Here is a 26,290-nt window from a genome sequence, read left to right as displayed (position 1 = left end):
TTCTGTCCCCAATATTGATCAAACAAGGGAGATAGTGTCCCTCAGACTTCGAAGAAAGCTTTTCTACATCAACCATGATATAGTCCATGCACATGTCTCTGCATTACTTTCCACAGTAGGAAGTAAAAGACAAAAAGGCGATGTTTTATCTAGTTAAAGTACGGTAATTAAAATTACAGTACAACATCCGATAACGATAAGGATAATGGGTGAGTAAAATTATAACAGACATCGTTCATGGCAGGGGCTCACACAAGGTTAATGAGTGTAGCAGATTGAGCCTGCTAAGCGACTGATTAATACATCAACATATTGATCACAGTGTAAGTGTGTCACAACAGATGTTTCTTGCAATGGTGTGTTGCGAGGTCAGAGGGGGTCACCACACGCAGCACGTGACTGTTATGACGAATTAGTTCACGCAGATAATCGACCCTCGTTCACGGCTAACATTTAGGCTACGTGCTGTCCACGTCTGACAGTCATTCGACACACCACTTCTCCTGGCAGTAAGTTACCTCATGTGTCACTGCTTGTCCTCAGTGGATGTTGTTTACATTTTGTTGACTGTTGTACAAAGTCGTCTGCGAGCCTGTTTCCAGTACAATGTGTACAAGCAGGGACGAACTTAGATGTCTACGTGAGATATGTAATATTGTAGTCCTGAGATGACTGCATTTACATATTTCGAAGTTTATATGCCACTTTAAGTGATGTATTTAAGATAATGAGGTTTGTGTATATTTAATGGTCTCTAAAATAGGCTTTGAGAGAGACTAATACTGTAGATGGGCAGATGGCTGAGGTCTCGTGTCTTTTCAGTTATTTTATGTATTTCGAAGTTACACCACAGGCATTAGTCTACGGAATCAGATTCATCAGCTGAAGAGCAACAGGTGTCACACAGTCATGACCAAGCCGATAACTATACGGGAGACAACTTGTTTGCTGGCTGTGCTCTGCACGGTGATGTCCCCTCTTCTGATCCTCGGTTCACCGCCAAACATCATCTTCATAGTCGGCGACGACCTGGGTAGGTGTAGAGTGTATAGATCGTGTGCATTAATTAAATTTCTAACACCCTCTATTCACCCCACAATCTGCTTCCCCTTCTTTTCTCGTTATTTCTCTACCTGTTGCATTTTCTTGTGTTATTTTGCTGTCGCTGATGCCAGAAGTTTAAAGATTTATCATGAGACATAACACAAAGTCATCATCTGCTAAGTATCTTAATTGCTCTGCCCCAATGAAAGGGAAGGGAATAGGAAAGTTATCTACCTATGCGTCCACAAGCAAGTTACCCTACTGATCCTATCATCTAGGCTGGAACGATGTGAGCTGGCACAACCCAGTGATGATCACACCCAACCTGGAGAAGTTCGCTAGGTCAGGGGTCATCCTCAACTCCTCCTACGTCCAGTATTACTGCTCACCGTAAGCCACTTTACATCATAAATATTTTATTGTATTTGTTTTACTCTAACTTTGTGTTCAATTACGAGTTAGAGTTTAATGGTTATTTTATACCATACTAACTCGTTTGGGTTTAACAGACGGCGCCAGAGACTGTTTTTCTTTTTAACAGGTCTCGCAACTCCTTCATGACTGGTTACTTCCCCTACCATACAGGACTTCAGGTAAAACTAACTCCCCTTACTTATCTCTCCTTCATTCATGATTAAATGACCCTAATATGGGGAAAGACCATAGCGAAATCAAGACAACCATGTGAAGTAAAATGTACTGACAGTCAGCAGAAAGTCGAACTTGTTACATAACATCTCTCAGAGCTCTAGTATCACAGACTATTACTGTAGTAGTGACTTCTGATGGTGTAGTATATGATGTCACGCAACATGACTACGTTGGTAACTGTTACACTGTTTCAGCATGACGTCATCAGCGCGGGAGAACCTCGGTACGTACCCGCCAACTTCACCATGCTACCCGAGGTGTTAAGGACAGCGGGGTACAAGACACACATAGTGGGGAAGTGAGTTTATCACACGTGCCTTTAGTGCTGCTTTTCCTTCACGCTCCTGTCTTCTTAGTGTTTAGAAGAATGCACTTCAAGGACCATAGTCATATAATTTTGTAACATTTAATTTACTCTTTTGAATAAAAAAAATAAAGGAGAAAATCGGAGAGGTTGGGGGTTAAAGATTTTAATGGGAAGCAAAGGTAGAAAACATACGAGATAGATCAAGAGAGAAATGGAATGAAGGGGAGAGACGGAAGAGGGAGGAGACAAACACGAAAATCTACAGCATTATGTTACTCCAGTCTCTATGACTAGCTTGTACAGCCTAAGTTTCATTTTGTAGGTGGCATTTAGGGATGTGCAACTGGAAGTATACCCCGACATACAGAGGCTTTGACAGTTACTTCGGCTACTACGATGGAACCGAGGATTATTACACCCACATGACCGGTAGGTCTGGGTCTGAGTTGAGATTTTAATTGCACGAATTAATTAATTTGGCTAAAGCTACACAACCTTAAAGATGAAAACTGATATTTCCCTAAAGCTATCTTGACTGACGATATCACTCAATTTTATTTTCTTTGCAATAGTCTCGAGACACTCGCTTGCCACCACTGTAGTGAAAAGATCCTGGGTTCGGATTTCGTCTTGGGACACTCTGTATCTGGCACATGCTGGCAGGATTGTCCATCACTGGTTTTCTCCGGGTACTTCAGTCCCCTCTCTCCCTCCTCCCTCTTCCCCCATAATGAGAAATCGCTTCAAGGTGGAAGCACATTCCTGGAGGAAAGCAATCATCAAATTACCTCCCAGTAAATGTGTAGAGGTGTTTTTGTACATGTTGACATTTACTCCCTGGATATGTTTAACGGAAGACGTCAAGGACAGATATCAACTGTACACATGAACTCACTGAAGACCTCTCAGGAGACAACTCAATGAAGAAGCTAAATGTATTCCTTTTTAAAGCATTTTAAAATAATTTTCTGGCTTGGCGACTTGTCTTTTCAGGTGATGGCTACGACCTTCGGAGCAATACCTCTGTCGCCAAAGACCCCAGTGACACACATTTTAACGTGAGTGTCGTTGTCAGCTACTGATGGTGTGACCTCGGTAACATCCACTTGATGTTGGACGAGTGTCACGAGTGTCACTGTTAGCCTACTACTTCTATCCCCTCGAAATTCATTTAAACAGGAACTTTTCTGCTAACCTACTGAGACTATGACCCCAAGGATACACATTTTAATGTGCATGCCACATTAACCTTTCAGTAATATGACCCTAGTACCACAAACTTTAATGCAAATGTCACTGTGTGCCTGCTGTTAATGAGTTCCGTCATTAGTGGTTAGACCGAGCTAATGATGTCAGTGGATTTATTTCATTTTGTCTTCCTCATCCAACGATATCATTGTCTGCACACCTAGCGACTCCTGCCTTTTATCCGACTTGAATCTCGTTTTGTTTTTATTAGCCTCTCTTTTACACCTCTTTTAAAGTGGGGATAGTTTGTGTGTGTGGTGGGAAAGGGACAAGAAATAAATTAAAATTAACAAGAAGGAAACTCGTGTAGTTGCAGTCTCAAAGGTCTGGCTTTCGTAGGCACTAAAAATGAGATGTGTAATAAAAGTGTAACTTCACCTATTTAGCCATTTTAAACAAGTTTAGAGGTATTAATAGGTAATGAAACTGGTTTTATAAATTCTATCGACTCTGCCCGACAGTACCTGTTCACTCAGAAGGCGATTGAAGTGATCGAAGGCCACGATCCCAATACACCTCTCTTCCTTTACCTGCCATTCCACTTGGTTCACGACCCGTTACAGGTGTGTATCAGGACCACACAATCTCTAAATCTAATTCGTGTAAACAAGTATAAGTATCTACTGATATCGGAACGTGAGTTAGTGAGGTAGAAGGTGAAGAAGTTCCTTGCTCAGACTCTTTGGGTTAACGTATGTGTGTGTAATTAGGCAGCTGTCTGAGGGTGAGTAATTGAGTATCTAAATATAGAAATGGTACTTCACTGACTTTACTAATATTGACCTGACATCATTGTAGGCGATACTTTTCTCATCTTTGCAACTTTAAGTCTCTAAGAAGAAAAATTTACTTTTAACAAATGTTGATAAAGTCTTTCAGAGCATGGCAAACAGCAGGTGTAACCCCTACAGAAGGCTTTCAGTGCTGTCAGTAACATATTCAGATCCCGTTCAACTTTTCCTGTCTCAGATCCCAGTCATATTTTCCTGTCTGTCTCAGGTCCCAGAGAAATACGAGAATATGTACAAGTCGATAGAGACCGTGGACAGGAGAGTTTATTGCGGTGAGTGACTGACATGCAGATTTTGTGCAGACTTTTCTTTTTCCTTGTGAAAATGTCCAGTTCACGCACAAAGAGAAATTTAGGAGAAGCAAAATAAACGACGTTAAGATAACAGTCGGTAGAAAAAATGTCCTTTATTTCCCTCTTTAAACGATGAACGAACTCCATCATTTTTTCGTTCCTGATCTCCCAAGACGAAGAGTGGTCACCATTGCTATGATGTCCACGACTGTTTACTCATGGTTTATTACACGCACGCTATCGTGCAGTATCTATCAAGATGGTTTATACAAGGTTTATTCTTTGAACTCAGGCATGGTGTCCATGATGGACGAGTCGTTTGGTAACATCACGGCGGCTCTGGACCGTGCTGGACTGCTGGACAACGCGCTGCTCATCTTCACCACTGACGTGAGTTTGGAGTGACCGCCCCTTTATTGTGCATTATTTCCCTTCTTCTTTCCCCTTAAACCTCGTTTTCGAACGCTCGAGCTATTTTCGATGTATTAGTCCGCTATCATCTCTCTCCTGTCGAGTCCCATCCTCAGATGCAGGCGACACAACGAGCCGCTAGTGGGTAGAAGCTTTGGTGAGTAAAATTCAAGTACATCAGGAAATCACAGAGTAATGTCAGATCATCAGTCGATGAGAGCAGAAACCTCAGGTGCAAAACTTTTCTCTCCAGAATGGAGGTCCAGTTATTCACGCAGCCAACAACTGGCCATTGCGGGGAGCCAAGACGACGTTTTGGGAAGGAGGTACCCGGGGTGTAGCCTTTGTCTGGAGCAAAAATCTTGTTTCCAAAGCTGGGACTATAACCAATGAGTGAGTCTGTATACTCAAATTTCTTGAAAATTGTCATTCTCTGAATACAAAAACAGTCTGGCTGACAGTGTTATAGACGTTAACTCTACTGAGTTTTTCCTTTCGTTTACTTTGGGCTCGTGCCCATGCATGTACACAATATACATTAATTTTTTTCACACTGTTTTTCAGAATGATGCATGCCGTAGACTGGTTTCCCACAATACTGCATTTAGCCGGCGCAGAAGCTCGTAAGTTATACTTTGTTTACGAGACACATCACACTCGATGACACGTGGCGATACCTTGCATTGAAAAACAAAACATTTAATTCAAAATAAAGACGACTATACTGGTCACATTCTTGCTTTAAAACAGGTTTAATTGTCATAGAAATTTACGAAACATTGAGATTTGTTGAATGTAGTTACAATGCAAGATATGCAATTTATAAATGATCAATCTGAAATAATTTTAATTGGTTATTGCAGCTAGTGACATCGATGGTGTCAACCAGTGGGAGATGCTCAGTCAGGGGGCCGCCAGCAACCGATTTGAGTTCGTCTACAACATCGACACCATCATGAACAGCACCGCTATCAGGTCCATGGTGTTGTTGTTTGGCTGCTGGTGCTGAAAAGAGGATCATGTCATAGTTTGTTTCTATCAACATGTCTCTGTGTCTCTTTCCGTCTGCAGGTCTGAATTTTTGTTACTTTTTATATTGTTCGTCCTCATCCTAATACCTTTATCTTCTCCATCTCAGTCTCTCTTATCTTTATATTTATCTCTTGCTTAGCAATCATTTCTGTCCTGCTCAGCAACTTTTTCTTTTGTGCCCAGCAGCCTTTTCAAGCTTGTTCAGCAAACTTTTCTCTCATGCTCAACAATTCTTCTCGAGCTCAGCAGCTCTTTGTTACTTCTTCGGCGATAGTATACTTTGCAAATATCTGCATCAGAGGACATTCTTGCTTAGAAACATCTACCAGCTTATGTTTTTACTCCAGGTACAAAGACTACAAGCTGATGACTGGGTCTCCAGGGAACTACAACGACTGGTATCCTTTGCCAAAATTCACAGGAGAAGAATCAGGGCAGTTCTTGTTTAGCAACAACAGTGAGCGGGATTCACAGTGGGGGCCCCAACTTTTCAACATTAGGAGTAAGCTGGTGTCTAAAGATTATTTATTGAAACTGGTTATTTAGAACAGTCGGAAATGAAAATAAGTAAAGCCGTTTTATTTGTTTCTTTCTAGCAGGAAGTAGAACTTCAAAATTTAAGTAATCACAGTCTAGTTTGCTGACATCTTTAAGGTCCTTTCCTTTCACTTAATCGCCTACCATTGTGTTAAATGTATTTCTGTAGCTTTACACCTGAGTTTGGAGTACAGCCGCCGTATTATAAATAAATATGTCAAAATAAAATGCATTTGACTCAGAAAATTTTCTTCGGGTGTCTGCATACTCGACAACCTAGCACACACAAACACACACAATCAACATTTATAATTTTATTAGAAATGAAAGAAACATTAGTAAAAGTATATATATAGTGTTTACCATTTGTTGCAGCTGGTCAATAAAACTCATATGTTCATTTAAAGCGGGGTTCAAAGTCATCAACAATTTAACTGAGGGTCTGAAAACCTCTAGTATTGTATGAACGGCAAACTCTGCTGTATGGAGTCGATTGTTTCTTCATTTTTTTTCTGGAGAACATAAAATGAACGTTGAATTCTACATTCACAGATGACCCCGAGGAGCGTGTGAACCTGGCGGACTCGGAGCCCGAGATGTTGCAGTTCATGATGGCCAGACTGCACAAGTGGATGGTGAGTGGTGTGCCGCCTCAGAACGCACCGGTTGACCCGAAAAGTGACCCCAAGAACTGGGGTGGCGTCTGGACTCCAGGGTGGTGTTAGTGACTCTAGGTGTCTAAAGACAATGATGATACATGTATATATGGTAGATAATGCAGTGCTACGAAGATCTCACTTACTTAGTAGACTTTTGACACGTTTACTTTTGCGGATAGAAAAGGCAAAGCTGTGTTTTATGCCTTTTACCTCCACAGCATTTGTGTTCCATGAATGTTTACTTTTTTCATTCAGACATTGTATCTTTTTTATGTTTATAAAAGACTGTAATAATTTGTGTAAAGTGCTGTCTTGTAATAACACACGGTCTGTACCTTGTATGCCAACCGATGTCAGTGAATAAGTCTTTTGGCATAGTTTCAGAAACATGAATTTTTCAGAAAAAAATATGACATTTCAAAATTTTATATTATGATTTGCACCTTTACAAAACATCTTTCTTGGGTGAATGTTATAGAACTAAATCGGTATTTTTATTTAATTCGAGTTTGCGATTGCTATTGTAGATTTAGATCCATGAAAAGTTACAAAGAACACAAACAATGCCTTGAAATGCTTTATTACATGTTTGAAATGTTTTATTACATGTTCTGGCAGAATAAAATTGAATATTTTCTGCCAAAATTTTGTCGTACGTACATATTTATTTTGCCTATTTTATATTTTTATATAAGTATTATATATATTTTATATATTTTGCCGGCAACAAACAGTCCAGCAGCTTTAACGAGCAAAATAATACAGATGCCAAGGCATATGACCACGTAGAAGTGAACCTTCACGAAGACTATGACAGAATCAGACAGGGAGACAGGAACAATGTCATCGGCTCTGACTATGACCACGTGATGTAGTCTGGCTAACAGCTCTGACAGGAAGTGTTGTGACTAGAACCATATTGTTTACCTGACTAATAACAGCTAGCAATGAAGGAAGAACTTTAACAATCTTTTTAAACTAACAACTCCTAGAAAAAGCAGGATGTTTTGTGACAACCACACACATTGTCAAATACTGTAGTTAAGCTTAGATAACCTCTAGCAACAGGAAAAGTGGAAATTAATTTTATGCAGCACACGTGAAGCGTGACACTTGGCAAGAGGATTAACATGAAATTATCATAGGGACTGTTTGTGGACAAGGAGCTAATTGTAAATTATTTAGAAAAGCTTTATGATACCTCGAGAAACAGGAAGTGTGATGTACACATCGTATTTGAGATGGGATGATGTTTGGCATTAAAAAATAAAGATTTTCCCTTGTTCCAAGACCTCATACACTGCAAGAAGTCGAGTAAAGGGCAACCACTTTCATGACAAATGTCCAGACGTGAACTCTACTCGCAGTAAGGGTCAGCGCTTGGGAGGCTGGCTGCTTTTTATTTGTATACACCTCGCCATTTACCACACAATACCCTCGTTGTGTATAAACACTTGTCACCTCAATATCTGCTATTTCGTTACCCACCTATACATCAAGTTTTTTTCAGCTAGAGTTTCTTTCCAAAAAGGTTCTATGAAATACTTGAATGATTAGATATAACATTAAAACACGAGAGCATTAATATTGGGACACTGAAGATCTACAATTATCATATATCATCAACCGCCTTTGCTACTTATCGGCGGACGCCACTAGCAATTATTTAGACACAAATAATAATAAGGATATGATGCTAGTTGTTTGTGCACACCGTAAACACAAACGCAGAAGTAAATTGCATGTGTTCGCCCATCGTTTCGTGAAACCAAAGTCGTCTTGACCAGGAAAAACCTGAATTGGTCTCTCTCTCTCTTCACACACACAGAAAACACATGTTATTTGCTTTTATTTATAAACCTCTGCTTTGTTGTCCCAGAGAGGCGGAAGTATTTTTGTTGACAACTACACACGCAACATCGACAGATGACATGTTGCCAGGAATTATACAAGCCGGAATTCCGTTCAGGAAAATTTGATGTAATGCTCTTAACAAGAACAGGGATTTTTATTTAGGTCCCAGAGTTTGCTGACAACCTCGTATAAAAAGAGCAAGGGATGAGGGTAGAGGGTATTTGAGTGACAGACAGTGGCCTTACAATCTAATTTACATTCTGATTAAATTTTTCTGGAACAAGTAACAAACTAGCATATTGTGTTATGTTCAGAAACTTTTTAGTAAGCTCTGTAGATCAAAGCAAAAAAAAAAAACTTCGCCACTTTTAACAATTTGTAGTTCAGTAGCAACTGACAAATCAACTTTTTCTCTGTTCACTCCCGCACCGACCCCGACATCTCGGCACCAAAGTACGCGAAGCAACTTTCTGAACCTCCGAGGTGCGGCCGCCAACTCAGAACAAGGTGTCGCCTTCACGGACAGTGTGACCCACACACAATCTTTTCCATTCCAAGAAAAGTGTTGAAGAAGAAAAATGTCAAAACTTATTGACGAGTGGCAGTCGTCGGAATTAGAAAAAGGGGAGGAAGAGTTCTTCGGAACAAGTCCTCTACATCGGATGAAGTATAATTGCTTTTCTCAGCAGAGGATAGCCTGAATGCTATCGAAAAAGAAACCTTAAGCTGTGACACACGTAGTGTACATTCCTGTAGTCGGAATTCTTGGCAGCAAAATCTTGGCAGTCTTGTCTAGCAACTTTTTTTTTGAAATTCCGAATAATCGAATACACGGTTAATCAAAGACCAGACAATCGAGGATTTACTGTACACACATACAAACACATAGTCGCGTCTGTGAACCTGGTCTCATCGTCGAGAGTGAAAGAAAACTGAGATCAAGTGTCAGTACACACCATAAACATCCGCACGTATCAGACAACCTTATTTATAAAATCAGTCTTGGCCTAACTCGACCAGGAAGAAAGTTGTGGAGTCATGAACCTGTAGTGCACGTTGTTGCTTTACTCACGTCTCTTGCATGACTCACTGAACAAGGCGGAAGTCTTTCATTATAAGAACACACTTGCAAGCAACTGAAACAAAGTCTGTGTAGCTACGCTTGGAAGACAAGGAGTACAGGAGTTATACAGGAACCTGAGCATAGAACATCAAAGGTATGTACAACATTTTATTCATCCATTTCTCTAAACAGAGAGACTGGTGTCAACTATCTGGAGGACAGATATTTTTAGAACTGACGTGGATTGTCCTGGCGTCAGATAAAAATAGTTTATAACGATGTTACACTGTAGTCTCGTTTAGTCTTCTAAATAATTTAGTGTCGCGGGCCGCTTACCACAGAAATGAATAATAATTAATGAATAAGTAGTTAGTTATTTGACTGTCTTGTTAAAATAAAAAGTATGAAAATAACAAATCGATCGGCGATCCGTTGATACAGGAAAATGACGGAAATGTTGTTCTGTACTGAACCCACTGTACCTTGCTAGTCTGGGACTATTCAACAACCAGTGGAATGCGGAAGTCCCTCGTTCTCACTGGATTTCCTCCCAAGACAAACAAGAATTTCGTGTGCATGCCCCTACAATAAATACTTCTTCTTCCCCTCTGTTTTCTTTAGGCTTTCCTGTACTGTGGGCAGAAGCTTCGCGGACGGCTTTCAGTTAGATTTCCATGTACAATGCATGTGTGCAGTTTGCAAAGAAAGAGAAATAGTGTTTGCGTCTGTGTTAACTATTAGAAAATTTTAAATGCAGGGATCTTCATCACTGCCGCTGCTTTAATACTAATCTTACAAGTTTCAATGACTGCCTCACTGAACCCAGAAAACAATGGCTACATCATAGTAAAGATTAGCTGCACGAAATCTTCACACTCAGTGTTTCTTAAAATGATTTATTTTAGAATGTGTGTTTGCGATTCCTCATTATTATTGACGGCCCGGTGGCGCAACGGTTAGCGCCTGTCACCAATATTGTGAGGGTTGGCTGCCCAGAGTTCATTTCTCGTCTTGGGTACACTGTTCTTTCTCTGCATGTGGCATCTGTTTACTGCTGCCTGCCGTGATGTCTTTATTTACAATGTGCTTATTTTTTTGTCTGAGAAAAAAGTCCACCTGACTCCGTAAAAATCTGTGACATGAAGTATGCTCATATCAAAATACATTTGTGAAACTTCCGAACGGCAAGTGTGTTCTGTAAAAATTGTTGTTGCAGGAAAATGTCAACATGTCAGCAACTTCAGCAAGAGTTCCTGCTGCTCTTCATTTTAATTTGCTCTGTCTGGAGTGCAACAAACTCTAAAATGTAAGAGTCAGTTAACTACTGTTCTATTTCGTTTATTTACAGTATGTTCAATAAAAAAGCCATTATTTTATGAAAGATTTCATTAAAAAAATTGTTTTACAAAAGGTATTTGTCTGTCTTAGATTTTCCTAGTCTTCCTGCATACGTTTATCCCTCAATTTTGTTTTTGTTTTTTGTTTCTTTTTTTCCACCATTGATGCATCTTTTTAAACTGTGTATTATCGGTTTATCTGTAAAAAAAAACTACACTACGCAGTCCGCTTAGTCTTGCATTTAACATCTCTATCCCTCTCGATGGATTGACATAACAACAGATCAAGAGAAAAATAATAATGTCACTTGCTTACATTACGAGTTCTTCAAAATTGTGAATACACTTAAAGATGTCTGTTCATGCGGGCTGAATTACTATACAATATTTTGTTTGACTAATTTTCTTTTGCAGTGACTGTAGTTCTTACAAAAATGGTGCGAACTATATTGATGGAGAAACTGAAGGTTTGGAGATTCTGTACTGTGAAACCTTACTTTGCGTTTATTTAAAAAGAAATGCATAGTGTCAGGCATATTAAAATAGCATCCTTCGGTAATACAGTGGTTTAGAGACTCACTTGTCACACCTGCACTAAGAGGTCCTGTGTTCAGACCTCTGGAAACTCTCTGTATGTAACATCTATTGGTAGGACCGGCCGTCAAGGTACTCCTGATTCCTCCCCGTACATAATTTCTTTCTCATGTGCAAAATCACTTCAAGGTTGAAGCAATTTTCTGATTAACCAACCAACCAGGCAGGGAATTAAAAAATAGAACGTAGCTATTTCCATCAGAATTTATTTTAATTTTTTTTTTGACATTTACTAAGATCATTTTATTGGGGTACAGCTCGAAGGAGTTAGAAGGAGTTAGAAGGAGTTAGAAGATTCGGGTACTTGTGATTCATCCTTTCCGAGGACGGTAGATCCACGTCGCATCCACGCATCAGTATCGCAACAGCAACAGCGGCAATGGTTAATCAGGACAGGATCTGGAATAGCTATAAGAAAGTTAACTACCAAATAAAATCTGTACAAATACCTGGTAGTACCGATCCTTGTCGACGGATGTAACAGGTGGTCATCTTAACTAGAAAGGGGAATCCAGGCCTTCGAGAACACGTGCTTAATGAGGTTGCTGCGGATCTCATACAAAGAACTGGACCAAGGAAGGTCCAAGACTGGCCTGGTGGTCGTGTACAGGACCTGCTGACTATCAAACACAATAGACAAGAGAGGGGGCTGTCAGCTGCTGTGTCTACCCATGTGATCAGGGGATGGCTGACTGACGGACTGACTGATGTAGATGCATGCTCCAGGCGCTTCACTATCATACAGCATACAGAGTGTATATATATATGTGTGTGTTTTATGCAGATTAGATAAGAAAGCACAACAAATTTTCATGAAACTTTGTGGAATGTAGTAAAGCAATTATTTCAGAACTGTTGTATTATCCCATTACTCACAGTTTATTTTTACTAGTGCATTTCTTTTAATTTCAGGAAAAGATATCACTTATGGAGACTGCTCTTTCGAAGAAACTCTTTGTAATTACACACAAGCCTGCACCAATGGACTGCTAACAACTGGACAGTGTCATATGGTTATGACTTAAATATCTACATTATAATGCATTTGTTCAGTCTAATTCTTAATTTGTTTACGAACACGTTATTGCTGAACACGTTCATACTTATATGAAGGTGACTGAACATTGAATACCTCATGTAAATAGAATAACTTTGCGAAAGATGGAGGCCACGATGTTATGTTGCCGTGAAGTCATCAAAGCTACCTATTGTCGAGCTCACTTTCTGTCTCTTTAGTCCGGTCGTCGAAACACTGGCATCATCGAGGTGGGCATGGCGCGATTACACTGTAAATATGAAAAAAGCAAGAAAGACCTGAGTGAGAGAAAAAGACTTGACAGAAAATTCCTTTTAGTGAAGCATTTCTTGTACACCAAGGAGTAAAAGGAGTCTGCCATTTTTCCTCAGATTCGCCCCAACCTGAAAAAGTAGGAAACACGGCATCCTAGCACCAAACACGACTGTAAGAATGATGCCACTTTGGCTTTTCATTGAACACGTGTTATAAGGTCCGTACGACGTACGACAGAAAACTAAAGTACATTTTGTTATTTCCATTACTACATTTGTGTGAATATTTGTGAGCTACACACGCTGAAAGTTGTGTATCACAGGTTTTTATTTTCTTCAGGTCGTGCCGAGTGTCGTGGAAGCGGAGGAGACGTCAACTCTTTCTCTGTGTTGCTGTCACCTTTACTGAAAATCACTCGTAACACATCTCTTGTATTTAACTACGTTCGGAGTTTGCCAGCGACACTCAGTGTGTTTGTAGCAACATGTACAGAAATAATAGAAGTGTTTCCCGAGCAAACGGATAATAAGTCTCCACCTCCACTTATTTATATCAACCCATCGGTGGTAAAGGTATGTCACTGGGCTTGAAGTCAAAATCACATGTGAGTTTATCAATATTTAAAAACGATGTTTCTTTTTGAATTATCTCTTTGCAGTCGGAATAAAAACATGTTAACTAAACACAATATTTACAGTTTCAACTGATAGTGATTTCCTAAGTTGAGTAAAGTGTAAAGTAATATTGTGTGAAGCTGTACACAAGAAGATGAGAAACTTGTAAACAAGAGTTGTTTTGTCATGTACTTCAAACAGATCGGTTTCAGAGCTCGGAGGGCGGATGTAGGCTATGTTGTGGGACTGAATGACGTGAAGCTTCAGGCAGCACGCTCCACAGATCTCTCAGGTAAGAACAGACATCACATAAAATAATTCAAACATGAGATCTTTAGCAAAACCTTTTGTCTAATACAAATTTAAACAAATAAACTTTGACAAAGGCAATGCTTAGAACCGAATAATATTACCTGCGAAGTCTAAAGTCTGTGTCAGAAACGTCCTCCATTTGTACAAAGATTTAGTGTTTATTATAAATAGAGTAAAGGATAAAGTCATATGTTCATAACTTAACACTTTGTTCCTAGATGATTATCGCTGTTATAGCTTAAACAATGAATGAGTTTTGTAGCCCACGTTACTGATACTTGTACATCCGGGACACGTGACCAGTCAGACGCTCCCTCAACGACTCCAGCAGGTAAACGACAAACTGTCAAAGAATGAAAACATGTAATTGTAGAATACTATTTTATCGTAAGAATGAAGGCTACTTAGTACTACTAAAAGATTTTAACACGTGTAACTGATGACGTTGAATGAAATAACAAAAAGTTTTTGCTCCTACAGCGCCTCTGTGTACTCTTTAATTTTCACGTTAGTAATGAGGTTACATATACCAAAACCTGTACTGACTGTAGTACACGAGAATGTACTAGTACTGTTTAGTGATGGTAAATATGATTTTTGTCTCTTTTTGTGTTTTCAATTTTAAAACCTTTGTATCAGTTTTTAGTCAGAACAGCCTTCGAGTGTAGTGGTAAACTAGACATGAACTTTGGTTTATTTGGTTTCTACTTTACGAACTGCTGTTATTGTAACAATCCGTTTGATGTAGATGAAATCATGAAAATATAACTTTTAAGTTTCAGGCACATGTTTATTCTTGGAGTTGTTTATGTGAACCAGAAGCCAAGATACAAGAAGTCAGAAGTAACGTCGGTGTAATAGTCGGTGTTGTCGTGGCTGTGGTTGTTGTGGTTGTTGCTGGTGTGGCTGCTGGATATTTTATTTGGAGACATCGCAAACACCAACGAAATCGGTAAGACGCTTAATATGAATCTTAGAAGCACTTATAAATTGCACAGCACTAGGAGGATGCTTAACAAGCATCATAGTAATAATAGAAATATGTATCAAACAATATTGTGTTCAAATCTTCTGCATCCAGGGGATATTTATGCGTTAATCAACGAATAATAATGATAGTATTATTTGTAGAGCTCATTACCTCGTATAAAAGCACACTCAGCGCTCTGTGAAAAAATGCAGATTCAGTGGACAATCAGTTTCTTTTTGGGCACTATTTATAATAACACCGCCTATATTGCCATTTCATAATGATTGTTCCTTTTCTTACCTGTCTCTACCAAGAGATCGAACGGTTAGATGACAGTGATGGTTGCTTTTTCAAACCTTTACATGTTCTTGATTTTGTCTTCACAGTAAAAATGAACACAAAAGTGATAAAGGAAGCCAGAACATCTACCAAAATGAAGGTTAGTCTATGAGTCTCCGCATGTGATGCTGGTTACACTCTGGGGAAACAATTCTCTATTGTTTTATACCTCTTGCAGGCTTTTTTTGCTCTCTCCTTCTTACAGTCAGAGAGAGAAAGGTATACACAGACGTAGAGAAAAGTAAGAATTAGTTGAAAAACCAGTTAAATTATTTGGAAAACTTTATGCTTCTTTGTTTCTAGTTTTCTTTTTTTTTTTTGTATTGAGATGCATGAATAGGTTTCAACCGAGAGGCAGATTTGTGTCAAGCTCTATAAGCAGCCATTGTTTGACAACCTCGTGACTGTCAGTTTGTTTTTTCTTCTGAAGTTTATGCGAACATTGGCAGTGTTTGATGTCATCAAGGAGGACTTTTTTAATACGAGAAGTCCTTTAATGACGATAATATTCTTTGTGCATAAAATATGTTTGAGTGCTAGACAATGGATACTGTAGGTAAGTATACTGAGGTTAAAATGTTTTCTCCTTGAAGGTTTCACTGAAATACAAAGTACAGAAGTGGAAAATTCGAACATTATCAGACAGCAACAACAACAACAACAGCAACGAAACCTGTATGACGCCATGAACTTTAATAATGCTTCGGAGGACATTCATATTTACAATTCAATTCATCAATAAGCGAAATAAAATAATAATCTTTCTAGTTATATAAACTGTCGAAATCATAGTCTGCCAAATCGACCTACTTCCCTAAATAAGCTTCCCAGTCTCTATTCCAACGGATTCTAGACAGATGATTATAATCAGCAACTTCTTGTTTATTTGCTTTCACCATAATTATTAGTTTTGTCCAATCTGTGAGTTTAAAATACTAAAGCTATCATGGACGTTGCCAGTGTGATTGCTGTGTGTGTGTGTGTGCGGGCGTGACTGTGCATGTGTGTGCGTGTGTGGTAACTTTGGAAGGGACGTAATACCTTTCACTTTGTAGGGCTAGTATGGCTTGTTGATACATGCATATACCACTTATGCAAGAAAGAGGGGCATATGTGCCGACTTCAGAGGTGCTGAATGAGGTAAACAACCTTAACTGGCTACAGCAAGTCAAGTAACCAACGGACTAACTGTCAATGTTGTGTAGGAAGAAAGTAACACCTTAGGTTCCTCCCACACCTGTCTGCCAGGACCTACTAGGATGACATGGGGGAGGGTTAGTCGCCTGACCACCCCATTACCTTTGTGTGAGGCAGAGGGTCAGAAGGGGTGGTGCCTCTCTCTTGTACTTGCTGGCTTCTTGTTTTTTGGATGAAAGATGACAGTTGAGTCATTCACCGATGAAATCCCTTCTTTTATGCATCTATGTGAATGTACCAAGTGCCAAATATCACGAATAGTATTGGGACACCCTCTAGATGATTCATTTTATTGTATTATCTGCATGTTCATCTGTTAAATAAATCAGTATTTTTGTACGTTAAATCACAGAGCGGTAATTCTTTTGTTTGGGGAAGAGGAGTTGTGGGCGCTCGCGAGCTATGTAGTAAAAACTGAGAGCGACTGATGTGTTATTATTGTAAATATATACTGCTACCCTGTAAGATTAGGTTGTCGTGGGCAGCAAGAGCTAAGCCCTGTCACCAAGGGCCCAGTGTCTGCGTTTGTCGTAAAAAAAACCCCAGGAACACTGAAACAATGTGCGTGTGCGTGTTCGTCCGTGCGTGCGTGTATGTGGACAGAGAGTCCATGTTGTCACAACACTCCCAAGCTTGAATATGTAAGCAGCCTCAAGTACTTGGGAGCCACCCTCTCCAAGGACGGCTGCTCCACCCCAGATATCTGCCTCAGAATCACACCATTTCACGCTGACATTAAAAAAACAGGGTTACCTGCCCGTAACACTTTCACGCAGATTCTTTTTCTCTCTCTCTCTCACACTGTGTCTGCGTTTGTAAGGCACCCCAACGATAACTGAAAAACATATCCGTTTCTAATTTCGTAAAGATATTTATCGTCTTTCTTTCCCTGGTCTCCTAGACAAGAAGAGCGTCGCACGCATAGATAGCAGTTAATGTTTTCACTCCTACTGAATGATCTATCATCTGTGTGAACCCGTGCAAGATGTTTTCACGAGTACACACACTATACACCAACAATGTAGCTTTGTCAACTCGTAAGACCAGGAGTTCTGAAAGGGTTAGCACACACCTGTATAGTAAGAGTAGTACTTCGTTTGTATATTTATATCACGGGGTGCATTGACGATCATTTTATTGTATTGAAATGAAAATCAATTTTGATTTACGCCTTTCAGAATTGTTTTATCTTTCACTAGCATACTAGGTAGAAGATACTCGCAAATTTACACAGAAATTGTTTTACTTAGCTTCTGCGTTTTGTAGACTTTAATGTGCACACACACACACACGTACACACACACACACACACACAAACGCGCACACATACATGCACACACTGTCACACACACATATATGCACGAGCCCCTGTGCACATAATACAAACTTACACGCATACAAATATATACCAATTCAACATACACATACACCTATATAAATATACCAAAGCATGCTCCTGATTGTGAGCCGCTATCTTTGTCAAAGATGACAGGAAACACAAGTGTCAGTGCACACTAAAAGCTGCGACACTTCATAGACAGCCTTATCCTGTTATTAAACCAGTCCTGTTGACCTTTCTGGACCAGGAAGAAGGTCTTGGAGTCATGTGACTGTGGTGCACAATGTGACTCAAGTTGTTGCTGTCGTCACTTCTCCTTGAGTTACTCACTGAGCAAGGCGGAAGTCTTTCATTTTACGAACACACTTGCAAGCAACAGAACAAAGTTTGTGTAGTTAAGATGGTAAGACAAGGAGTACACAGTTATACAGGAACATGAGCATAGCACATCAAAGGTATGTAGGATATTTTATTCATCCATTTCTCTAAACAGAGAGACTGGTGTCAACAATATGAATGACAGTAATTTTTAGAACTGACATGGATTTCAGTGTCGTCAGGTAAAAATAGTTTACAATGATGTTACAGTGCAGTCTCGCCTAGTCCTTTAAATAATTTAGTCTTGTAATGACTAAAAATAATGAATAAGAGTATTTAAACTGCAGCCTTAATTATGACAACAACGCAATCAAGTTATGTGTGTAGTACTGTGTACATGTCTGGGTCTAAACACATGGTTATCATAGGATGTTTGTATATGTACAATACTCTCTTGTGCGCTATGTGTGTGTATGTGTGTTTGCGCGATTTTTGCTTGTATTCGTGAGAAAGAGAGTGTTTGTGTCTATTTTCATGACGATGAGAAATTTAAAAATTCAGAGACTGATATTACTGTCGTTACTTAATACCATTCTTTAATACCAAGAATCCAGGACTGTCTCACTGAACCTAAAAAAAGGTATGCTACATTATACAAGATTATCTGCACGAAATCTTCACACTCAGTGTTTCTTAAAATGATTTATTTTACAATGTTTGTTCGCCCTTCCTCATTATTATTGACGTCCCGGTGGCGCAACGGTTAGCACCTGTCACCAACACAGTGAGGGTTGGCTGTCCTGGGTTCAGCTCTCGTCTCCGGCACTCTGCATGTCACATCTGTTAATAAGGCTATGATATAGCCTTAGTTACTGGCTCGGCGTAACACATAAATTTCCCACCCCTCTTCTTCAAGATTATAAATTTTCATCAGTACAGTCAAATGTCAGGTTGCTTAGTCCAGTTTATTACCGTGTTTTATTAACCGTCTCTATGATTTATTTGTGTTTATAAGCGCGTTTAAACATTTACGTTGTATTTATTTACAATGTCCTTATTCTTTTGTCGAATAAGAATATTAAAAGTCCACCTGACGCCGTGTGAATCTCTGATATAAAGTATGCTCATGTCAAAATACATTTGTGAAACTTCCCACGACAAGTGTGTTCTGTAAACAATTGTTGTTGCAGGAAAATGTCAGCATGTCAGCAACTTCAGCAAGAGTTCCTGCTGCTCTTTATTTTACTTTGTTCTGTCTGGTGTGCAACAAACTCTAAAATGTAAGTCAGTAAACTACAGTTCTACTTCTTGTATTTACACTCTGTTCAGTAACAAAATTATTATTTGATGGAAATATTTTTATACGAAAGGTATTTTTCTGTATTAGACTTTTCCTAGAACTTTTGTATGCGTCTATCCTTCAATGACGTTTTTTGATTTCTACACGTGATGCATCTTTTCTAGTTCTTTCACTTTAGGTATTTTAGTGTGTGCAGTTTATCTGAAAAATAAAAAGTCCGCTTAGTCTTACATTTAACATTTCTGTCTCTCTCGATAAATTGACATAACAATAGATTAAGACAAAATTGTATGCTTTTCTTATGAGTTCTGAAAATTTTGAATATATTAAAAAAGTGTTTGTCCATGTAGTGTGAAGTACTATACAAGATTTTGTTTTACTGATTTCTTTCCAGAGGCTGTCCTTACGAAAAGGGTTCTGACTATTTTGATGGAAAAACTGAAGGTTAGTGCTATGGCGATTCTATGAAACCTTAATTTGAGCTTATTTTAAAATAAATATACAGTTTATATTTCTTGCGGCATACATTGAAACACTTTGTACAAAACAAACCTGCCACACTTGTAGGATACCAGGAAGCTCTACACAAAAAGTCGTGACGTAAGCAGGTCGTTTTGTTCACGTGACCTGGCACGACACCCTTTCGAAGACTTTCCTTCAAGGTACCTTGAAAAGTAGATGGCACCGCGATGACCAGAAGAAGAACTGGTTTATAAACATCAAAGACTGGACTGGTCATCGTGTACAGGACCTGCTGACTGTCACCCACAATAGACAAGAGTGGCGGCCATGTCAGCTGCCGCCTCTATCCATATGCTCCCCAGGTGCCGGTCAAGGGACGACTGACTGACGGACTGACTGATGTAGATGTATGGTCCAGACGGTTCACTATGGAACAGTATGTAGAGTTTATATATGTTTTATACAGTTTAGATAAAACAGTACAACCAATGTTCATAAAACTTTGTGGAATATAGTAAAGCAATTATTTCAGAACTGTTGTATTATCCTATTACACACGGTTTATTTTTACTCGTGCATTTCTTTTAATTTCAGCAAAAGATATCACTTATGGAGACTGCTCTTTTGAAAATGACCTTTGTTATTACACACAAGCCTGCACCAATGGTAGCGCTAAAAACTGGACAGTGTTAGATGGTAATGATTGAAATGTCAAATGCAGAATGTTTTAGTTATAACATGGTTCATCAAAATGGTGTGTATGTGAGCGATTTGTAGGTGTGAAAATGCATCTTGTTAGTGACCAAGAAATTTGATACTAACTGCAGGACCTCATTCCTTCCCTTCTATACCTTTTCAATTTATTCGTGCGTTATTTGCTTGAAACTCGTATATCTGTTTATTCTAAATCTTAATTTATTTACTTAAGTCTTCCTTAAAAAACCCGTGTATTCCTTCATACTTTTAGGAAGGTCACTGTATAGTGAATAACTTGGCGATAGAAGGAGCCTTTATGTTATGTTGCCGAGTGAAGACCTGTCCGGTGTCAGTCTCTTTAGTCCAGTCGTCGAAACGCTGACATCATGGAGGTGGGCATCGCGCCATTCCATTGTAAACATGCATCAACTAAGAAAGAGCTGAGTGAGAGGAAACGACGTGACAGATAAACCATTTTAATTAAATGTTTATTGTTTCATCACGAAGTTGGTATTGGCATTTTTTATCAGCTTTCAAAGAAAAGGAAACACCACAGACTCCTAGAACCAACGCGCTGATGTGATATGAGACGGATGCCGACAATCAACTCAAGTGCATCTTGTTAAGGATTAAACATAGCAGGAGAATGATAGGTAGTTTAAGCACTGCAACATGTGTTAGCGATTACAAAATAGCATTAGGTCTAGACATTTAAACTTAATTCGTTCTGGATCATGGTCTGTGGTATTTAAGACATCATCCTCGCGCCTGACATTGAAGAAAGACACTCGAGTTTTCTGTTCAGTAAATTACTATACTTTATTCGACATTTCGAACGGACCTGGGTAGTATGAACAACAGTGTCATAATAAGTATAGTCTCCCGAAGTAGTGACATAGTTTATATAATTATTTATCACACTGCACGAACTGATGAACCCTCCTGTTTGCACACGCGTGCACAAAGTGTAAATTTAAATATACTTTTGCATTAGAGGATTTACACTTACAACAGGTCTTAGCAAAGTCATCTTACTCATTAATGTAGACTAACCTTTTGTGCAAATTATTATCTTTTAAAGGTGCATTCGCATTCCTTGACTGACTGGTTTGACTGTTCATTTGTGTGAATATTTGTGAACTACACATGCTGAATGTTGTTTATCACAGGGTTTATTTTCTTCAGGTCGCGCCGTGTGTCGTGGAAGTGGAGAAGACTACAACTCTTTCTCGGTGTTGCTGTCACCTTTACTGAAAATCACTCGTAACACATCTCTTGAATTTAACTACACTCGGAGATGGCCAGGGACACTCAGTGTGTTTGTAGCAACAAGTACAGAAATAACAGAAGTGTTTCCAGAGCAAAAGGACGATGCTATGTCTCCCAAACCACTTATTTATATCAACCCATCAGTGGTAAAGGTACGTCACTGGGCTTTAAATCAAAATAGCATCTGAGTTTATAAACATTTAAAAAACGATGTTTCTTTTTAAAGTATTTATTTGCAGTCGGAACAAAAACATGTTAACTAGGCTAATTCTTTATAGTTTCAACTGACAGGGATTTCATGTTGAGTAAAGTGTAAAGTGATTTTGTGTGAAGCTGTATACAAGAGCACGAGACAGATGTAAGCAAGAGTTGTTTTGTCATGTATTTAAACAGATCGGTTTCAGAGCTCGGAAGGCGAATTCAGGTTATAATGTGACACTGAGTCACGTGAAGCTTCAGGCAGCACCCTCCACAGATGTTCCAGGTAAGAACAAACAGGTATCACATACAATCATTAAAATATGAGATCTTTAGATGGTGTCCGGTCACTTAATCCCCAGACACTTCATCCCCGACACTTAATCCCCTAGACTTTTAATCCCCTAGACTTTTAATCCCCAGACACTTCATCCCTGACACTTAATCCCCGACACTTCATCCCCGACACTTAATCCCCAGGCACTTAATCCTTTATAAAGCATTATGTAATGCTTCTGTCAAAGCATTGAATTAGAATACGTCCTCCCCACACATTTATTCCTGTAGAGAGCAATGTGTGATTTCTAATCACTGATTCTTTTATAAAGCATTGTTTAATGCCTGTATAACACGAACAAACAACTCTGTGGAGGGTTGGCATCACGCCCTTCAATCACTCTTCTCCTGTCATCACCCAACAATGTGGACATTCGTTGATGGTCTTCGTAAGGATTGTCAGCTACACAAGCGTCTGTTCTACAATCATGCGCCGGCACAGAGAAACGTGCAAAGAGGAAATACGCTGAGTTAGCAACAATATAGAGAGATATGAGTCAATGGATCGTCTTCTGTACCTCCGATCATTAGCTTACCTGTCATATTGATTAATTAACAGCAATTTCCTCGCGAACACTCAAGAACAATTTTCATATCATATTGTTGAAGAACATTAAATTTACTAACTTATATGAACTTTAACTAATGTTGTAGATGTTCAAATGACGTTGAAGTTAATAGCATGGTTTGAATTTGACTTATTTGAATTTCAATTAAATTTTTCGCTGACTTCATAATTTTTATAGTTAAGGATTTAGTTTAGGGATTAAGTGTCTGGGGATGAAGTGCTTAGGGATTAAAAGTCTAGGGGATTAAGTGTCAGGGATTAAGTGTCGGGGATGAAGTGTCTGGGGATTAAGTGACTGGGAACCCTTTAGATAAACCTTTTATTTAATGTTGTTCAGAGATGAAGGTAAACGGTTCCAAAGCCAAGACACTGTAGAGGGGAGTTAGCGTGGCTCGACGTTTCTAGGACATGTGGAAGACGCTCCTTCTACCAACCTTATCTTCCTGATACATCAGATACCCATTTCTCCAATGCAATTAATGTTATCACAAGGGAAGTGAATGGATCTGAGGTCTAAAGAGATATCTTTATTTATAAGAAATATTAAAAGAAATTTAAAACTTTTCTTTCAGCACCTGTGACCAGTTCAGGAACACCGAGCACTTGTGACCAGTCAACCATTTCCTCCGCAACTCCAGAAGGTGACGTTGACCACAGACTAGCAAGAAAAGCAAATAGAATACAATTATGTCGTTAAATTAAAAGCTACAGTTATTAACAAGATTTCTATAGGTTTTTATTTTGCTATTAGTATCTCCATTCAGTAATCAAAATTAACTTGACTTGCAAACGTTGTTGGTGTATGTAGGTTTTACCACTCGCTGATGATTAAAGCTCAGTACCCCACACAATGCAGGTGGAAAGTTTGCAACATTGTTATTTCTGTCTTTTAGCTGTTCTTATGTTAAATGTTGGAAGAAAGGTCAAAACGGTCTTTAAGAGTAGTATTAGGCATCAAAGAAAGTTATTTTTAATTTATAATTTTAAGAACCTATCATCGTTATCATCAGTTTGTTATTGCCCGAATTATCAGCCCATCACATTTTGCTTCATATACACGGTTCATTATCTTTTGTAGCTGAACTAGAAACCCAGAAACAAGAAGATTCCAGTAACGCCGGTGTAATAGCTGGTGTTCTCGTGGCTGTGGTTGTTGTAGTTGCTGCTGGTGTCATTGGAATAATTATTTGGAGACGCCACAAACAGCGCCAGAAACGGTAAAATGGACTTTATGAGTCTTAGGTTATAGCGTGCAAAGCATTTCAAACCAAACATTATGTAGCATTGAAAATTAATATCATCTATCAATCAATATCATGTTTAGTCAGGCATCTTAGTCATTCAGGTGAGATTATAACATTTAGCCACGTATTAGGCTCATTTAGTGGACATTCAGCCTGTGACATGTGACCACTGTGATAACAAATCATACGTTACTGCGTGCCTGTCTAAACTGTACTTGGTAGTGTAAACAAATTCCAGTGTAAGAAGAAATGGAAATAAAAATTTAGGCATCAAACAATCTTTATAATCATTGGATCATGATAACCCTTGTAAGTTAGAGAACAGAAAGATCAAAAGCAGTGATAACACATCATTTGCTCATTGTCCTCAGAAAAGCTCGCTTCGTTCTTGCGTTTCGTCGAAAAGCATTTCCACGTGTGTAGAAATGGCAATGTTGGGGATTTTACTTTAAGTGTTTGTTGGCCTACAGTTGTTGCTGTAGTATTGTTCTTTTTTTTATCATCTGTTGTGTTGAGCGAAACTAAACCATTATTTTTCCCATTTATTCGTTGAGCTTTCTCATGTTGTTGGGTTTGTCTTTACAGTAACAGTGGACAGGAAACAGTGAAAGGTGAACTGAACATCTACCAGAGTGCAGGTCAGTCTATGCACTTGGTTCTGGTTACACTAGCTACACAATTTATGTTAGGTTCAGTTCTCTTGTTATGTACTTTTCAACAGACATCTTCGTCCATGCATACTTCACAACGATAGCTGTGCGGTGGATAGCGACATGCACGTGCGCACACTTGGAGAAAGGGAGAGCAAATGAAAGAGAAAGAAAGAGAAAATAAGAAAATGCTTTTGGCAGGCTTGTGCCTTTAACCGACAACATAGAGGAGGAATTTAGAAGCTCACGTGACTGAAAGGTTAAGAAAAAGAAAACAATAAGGGCATAATCCAAGAGATAAAATAAAACAAGAAACGAAATTTTCCTTCTTAGTTTCTAACGACTATTTATGTTTAGTGTTTAAAATAGCTTTTTTTTTCACCTCAGACTGTAATTACATTTGACTGTTACTTCCTACACAACTAGGCTATTTTTAAATAAGTGAAACATGTCTTGCTGCTCTTAGATTTAGTAAAAGGGAAATATTTGCTATACTATTGTTAACATTATTACTTGTGTTTCTATATTTCTATACAGAAGTATTTCACTGACTTTTTCAGTGAGACTTCTTTGCTGTGTAAATCATACTTTTTTTCCAACTATTTTTTTAAGATCTATAAAAGTACTATTAGTTTTGTTAAATGATAAAGTATTTAAATTTAGTTGCTATAAATGATAATATAATAATTATTTTATTTTCCTCAGACCTCGGAGTGATGACAACAGCTGCAACAATGCCGTCACCCAACAAATCGTTGACAAAGTCCCCTGTAAATCCTGTGAACGCTGGAAACAAAGCTACCCCTGGTGTCATGGGCAGCAGCAGCAACCAATATGATGTTCCACGTAATGGACTACCAGCAGGACCCCGTGTAGTCAAAGATGAGCAGAGTGGTCCCCCTGATCTTACCTCCCCTTTTGCTGGTGACTGTGAAGACGACGGTTACCACATCCTGGAGGATGACAGTGCGATGGGAGCATCGCAGGCGACAGGTGTCTACAGCCTTGCGAGGAACGAGGACGACTACACTGATAGCCAATGACCCTGATGGACATTATGACAAGGCCGACTCTTCTGGGGCCTTGTCCCCTTGGCAAGGGGAGATGGCAAGTGACTACAACCACATTGTCTCCGCTGACAGAACTAAAGAGAAGGGCCGTCACTTTGAAGATAACAAGAAGCTTACACCTACTTACAGCTTAGCGACAGGCAGACAAGACAACGGTTTTAGTGAGAACACCTCTCGAGACGATGAGGATGGCTACAGTGTCTTGTGTGGCGGCAACACACAGCCTATGGGGGTCAACGGTCAGCAAGCCACAGAGGCATATGATCACATAGGAGGGGACTTTCATGGTGACTATG

General features: G+C 39.1%; 2 protein-coding genes across 9 annotated transcripts; both read left to right on the top strand.

The window, feature by feature from the left end:
* The first annotated feature begins 349 nt into the window (after positions 1-349).
* LOC112559749 (arylsulfatase B-like) lies at positions 350-7,431 on the top strand. The gene is made up of 15 exons (XM_025231131.1): positions 350-509; positions 843-1,033; positions 1,323-1,434; positions 1,586-1,637; positions 1,890-1,993; positions 2,325-2,431; positions 2,996-3,060; positions 3,712-3,813; positions 4,250-4,313; positions 4,627-4,724; positions 4,999-5,138; positions 5,310-5,368; positions 5,609-5,720; positions 6,125-6,279; positions 6,867-7,431. Exons 2-15 carry the CDS (start codon positions 910-912, stop codon positions 7,037-7,039), a joined length of 1,467 nt encoding a protein of 488 aa, XP_025086916.1. The 5' UTR covers positions 350-509; positions 843-909; the 3' UTR covers positions 7,040-7,431.
* A 2,466-nt stretch (positions 7,432-9,897) lies between these two features.
* Positions 9,898-26,001, top strand: LOC112560096. Of its 8 annotated transcripts, XM_025231677.1 has the most exons (18): positions 9,898-10,044; positions 11,107-11,196; positions 11,642-11,694; positions 12,734-12,834; positions 13,452-13,684; positions 13,928-14,018; positions 14,301-14,369; positions 14,858-14,990; positions 15,395-15,447; positions 19,392-19,481; positions 19,896-19,945; positions 20,558-20,659; positions 21,845-22,080; positions 22,322-22,412; positions 23,603-23,671; positions 24,109-24,247; positions 24,860-24,912; positions 25,630-26,001. In XM_025231677.1, exons 10-18 carry the CDS (start codon positions 19,396-19,398, stop codon positions 25,965-25,967), a joined length of 1,164 nt encoding a protein of 387 aa, XP_025087462.1. In that variant the 5' UTR covers positions 9,898-10,044; positions 11,107-11,196; positions 11,642-11,694; positions 12,734-12,834; positions 13,452-13,684; positions 13,928-14,018; positions 14,301-14,369; positions 14,858-14,990; positions 15,395-15,447; positions 19,392-19,395; the 3' UTR covers positions 25,968-26,001. The 8 variants fall into 8 exon arrangements, with proteins under 8 accessions (XP_025087462.1, XP_025087461.1, XP_025087457.1 ...); XM_025231676.1 differs by lacking the exon at positions 11,642-11,694; XM_025231672.1 differs by having other exon boundaries at positions 12,734-13,684.
* The last annotated feature ends 289 nt before the right edge of the window (positions 26,002-26,290 follow it).

The sequence above is a fragment of the Pomacea canaliculata genome, linkage group LG3 (genome assembly GCF_003073045.1).
Source record: "Pomacea canaliculata isolate SZHN2017 linkage group LG3, ASM307304v1, whole genome shotgun sequence".
NCBI classification, from domain to species: domain Eukaryota; kingdom Metazoa; phylum Mollusca; class Gastropoda; order Architaenioglossa; family Ampullariidae; genus Pomacea; species Pomacea canaliculata.
This window is presented reverse-complemented; position numbering and strand designations above follow the sequence as displayed.

What these genes read in the sequence shown, in the direction of transcription:
- LOC112559749 (XM_025231131.1), top strand. Translation starts at nt 910, where the DNA reads ATGACCAAGCCGATAACTATACGGGAGACAACTTGTTTGCTGGCTGTG. An exon ending in CCAGTGACACACATTTTAAC is followed by an intron (nt 3,061 to 3,711) that starts GTGAGTGTCGTT and finishes TCTGCCCGACAG; the next exon opens with TACCTGTTCACTCAGAAGGC. An exon ending in TGCTCATCTTCACCACTGAC is followed by an intron (nt 4,725 to 4,998) that starts GTGAGTTTGGAG and finishes TTTTCTCTCCAG; the next exon opens with AATGGAGGTCCAGTTATTCA.
- LOC112560096 (XM_025231670.1), top strand. Translation starts at nt 18,319, where the DNA reads ATGAGCATAGCACATCAAAG. An exon ending in AAACTGGACAGTGTTAGATG is followed by an intron (nt 20,660 to 21,844) that starts GTAATGATTGAA and finishes TATTTTCTTCAG; the next exon opens with GTCGCGCCGTGTGTCGTGGA. An exon ending in ACCCTCCACAGATGTTCCAG is followed by an intron (nt 22,413 to 23,602) that starts GTAAGAACAAAC and finishes CTTTTCTTTCAG; the next exon opens with CACCTGTGACCAGTTCAGGA.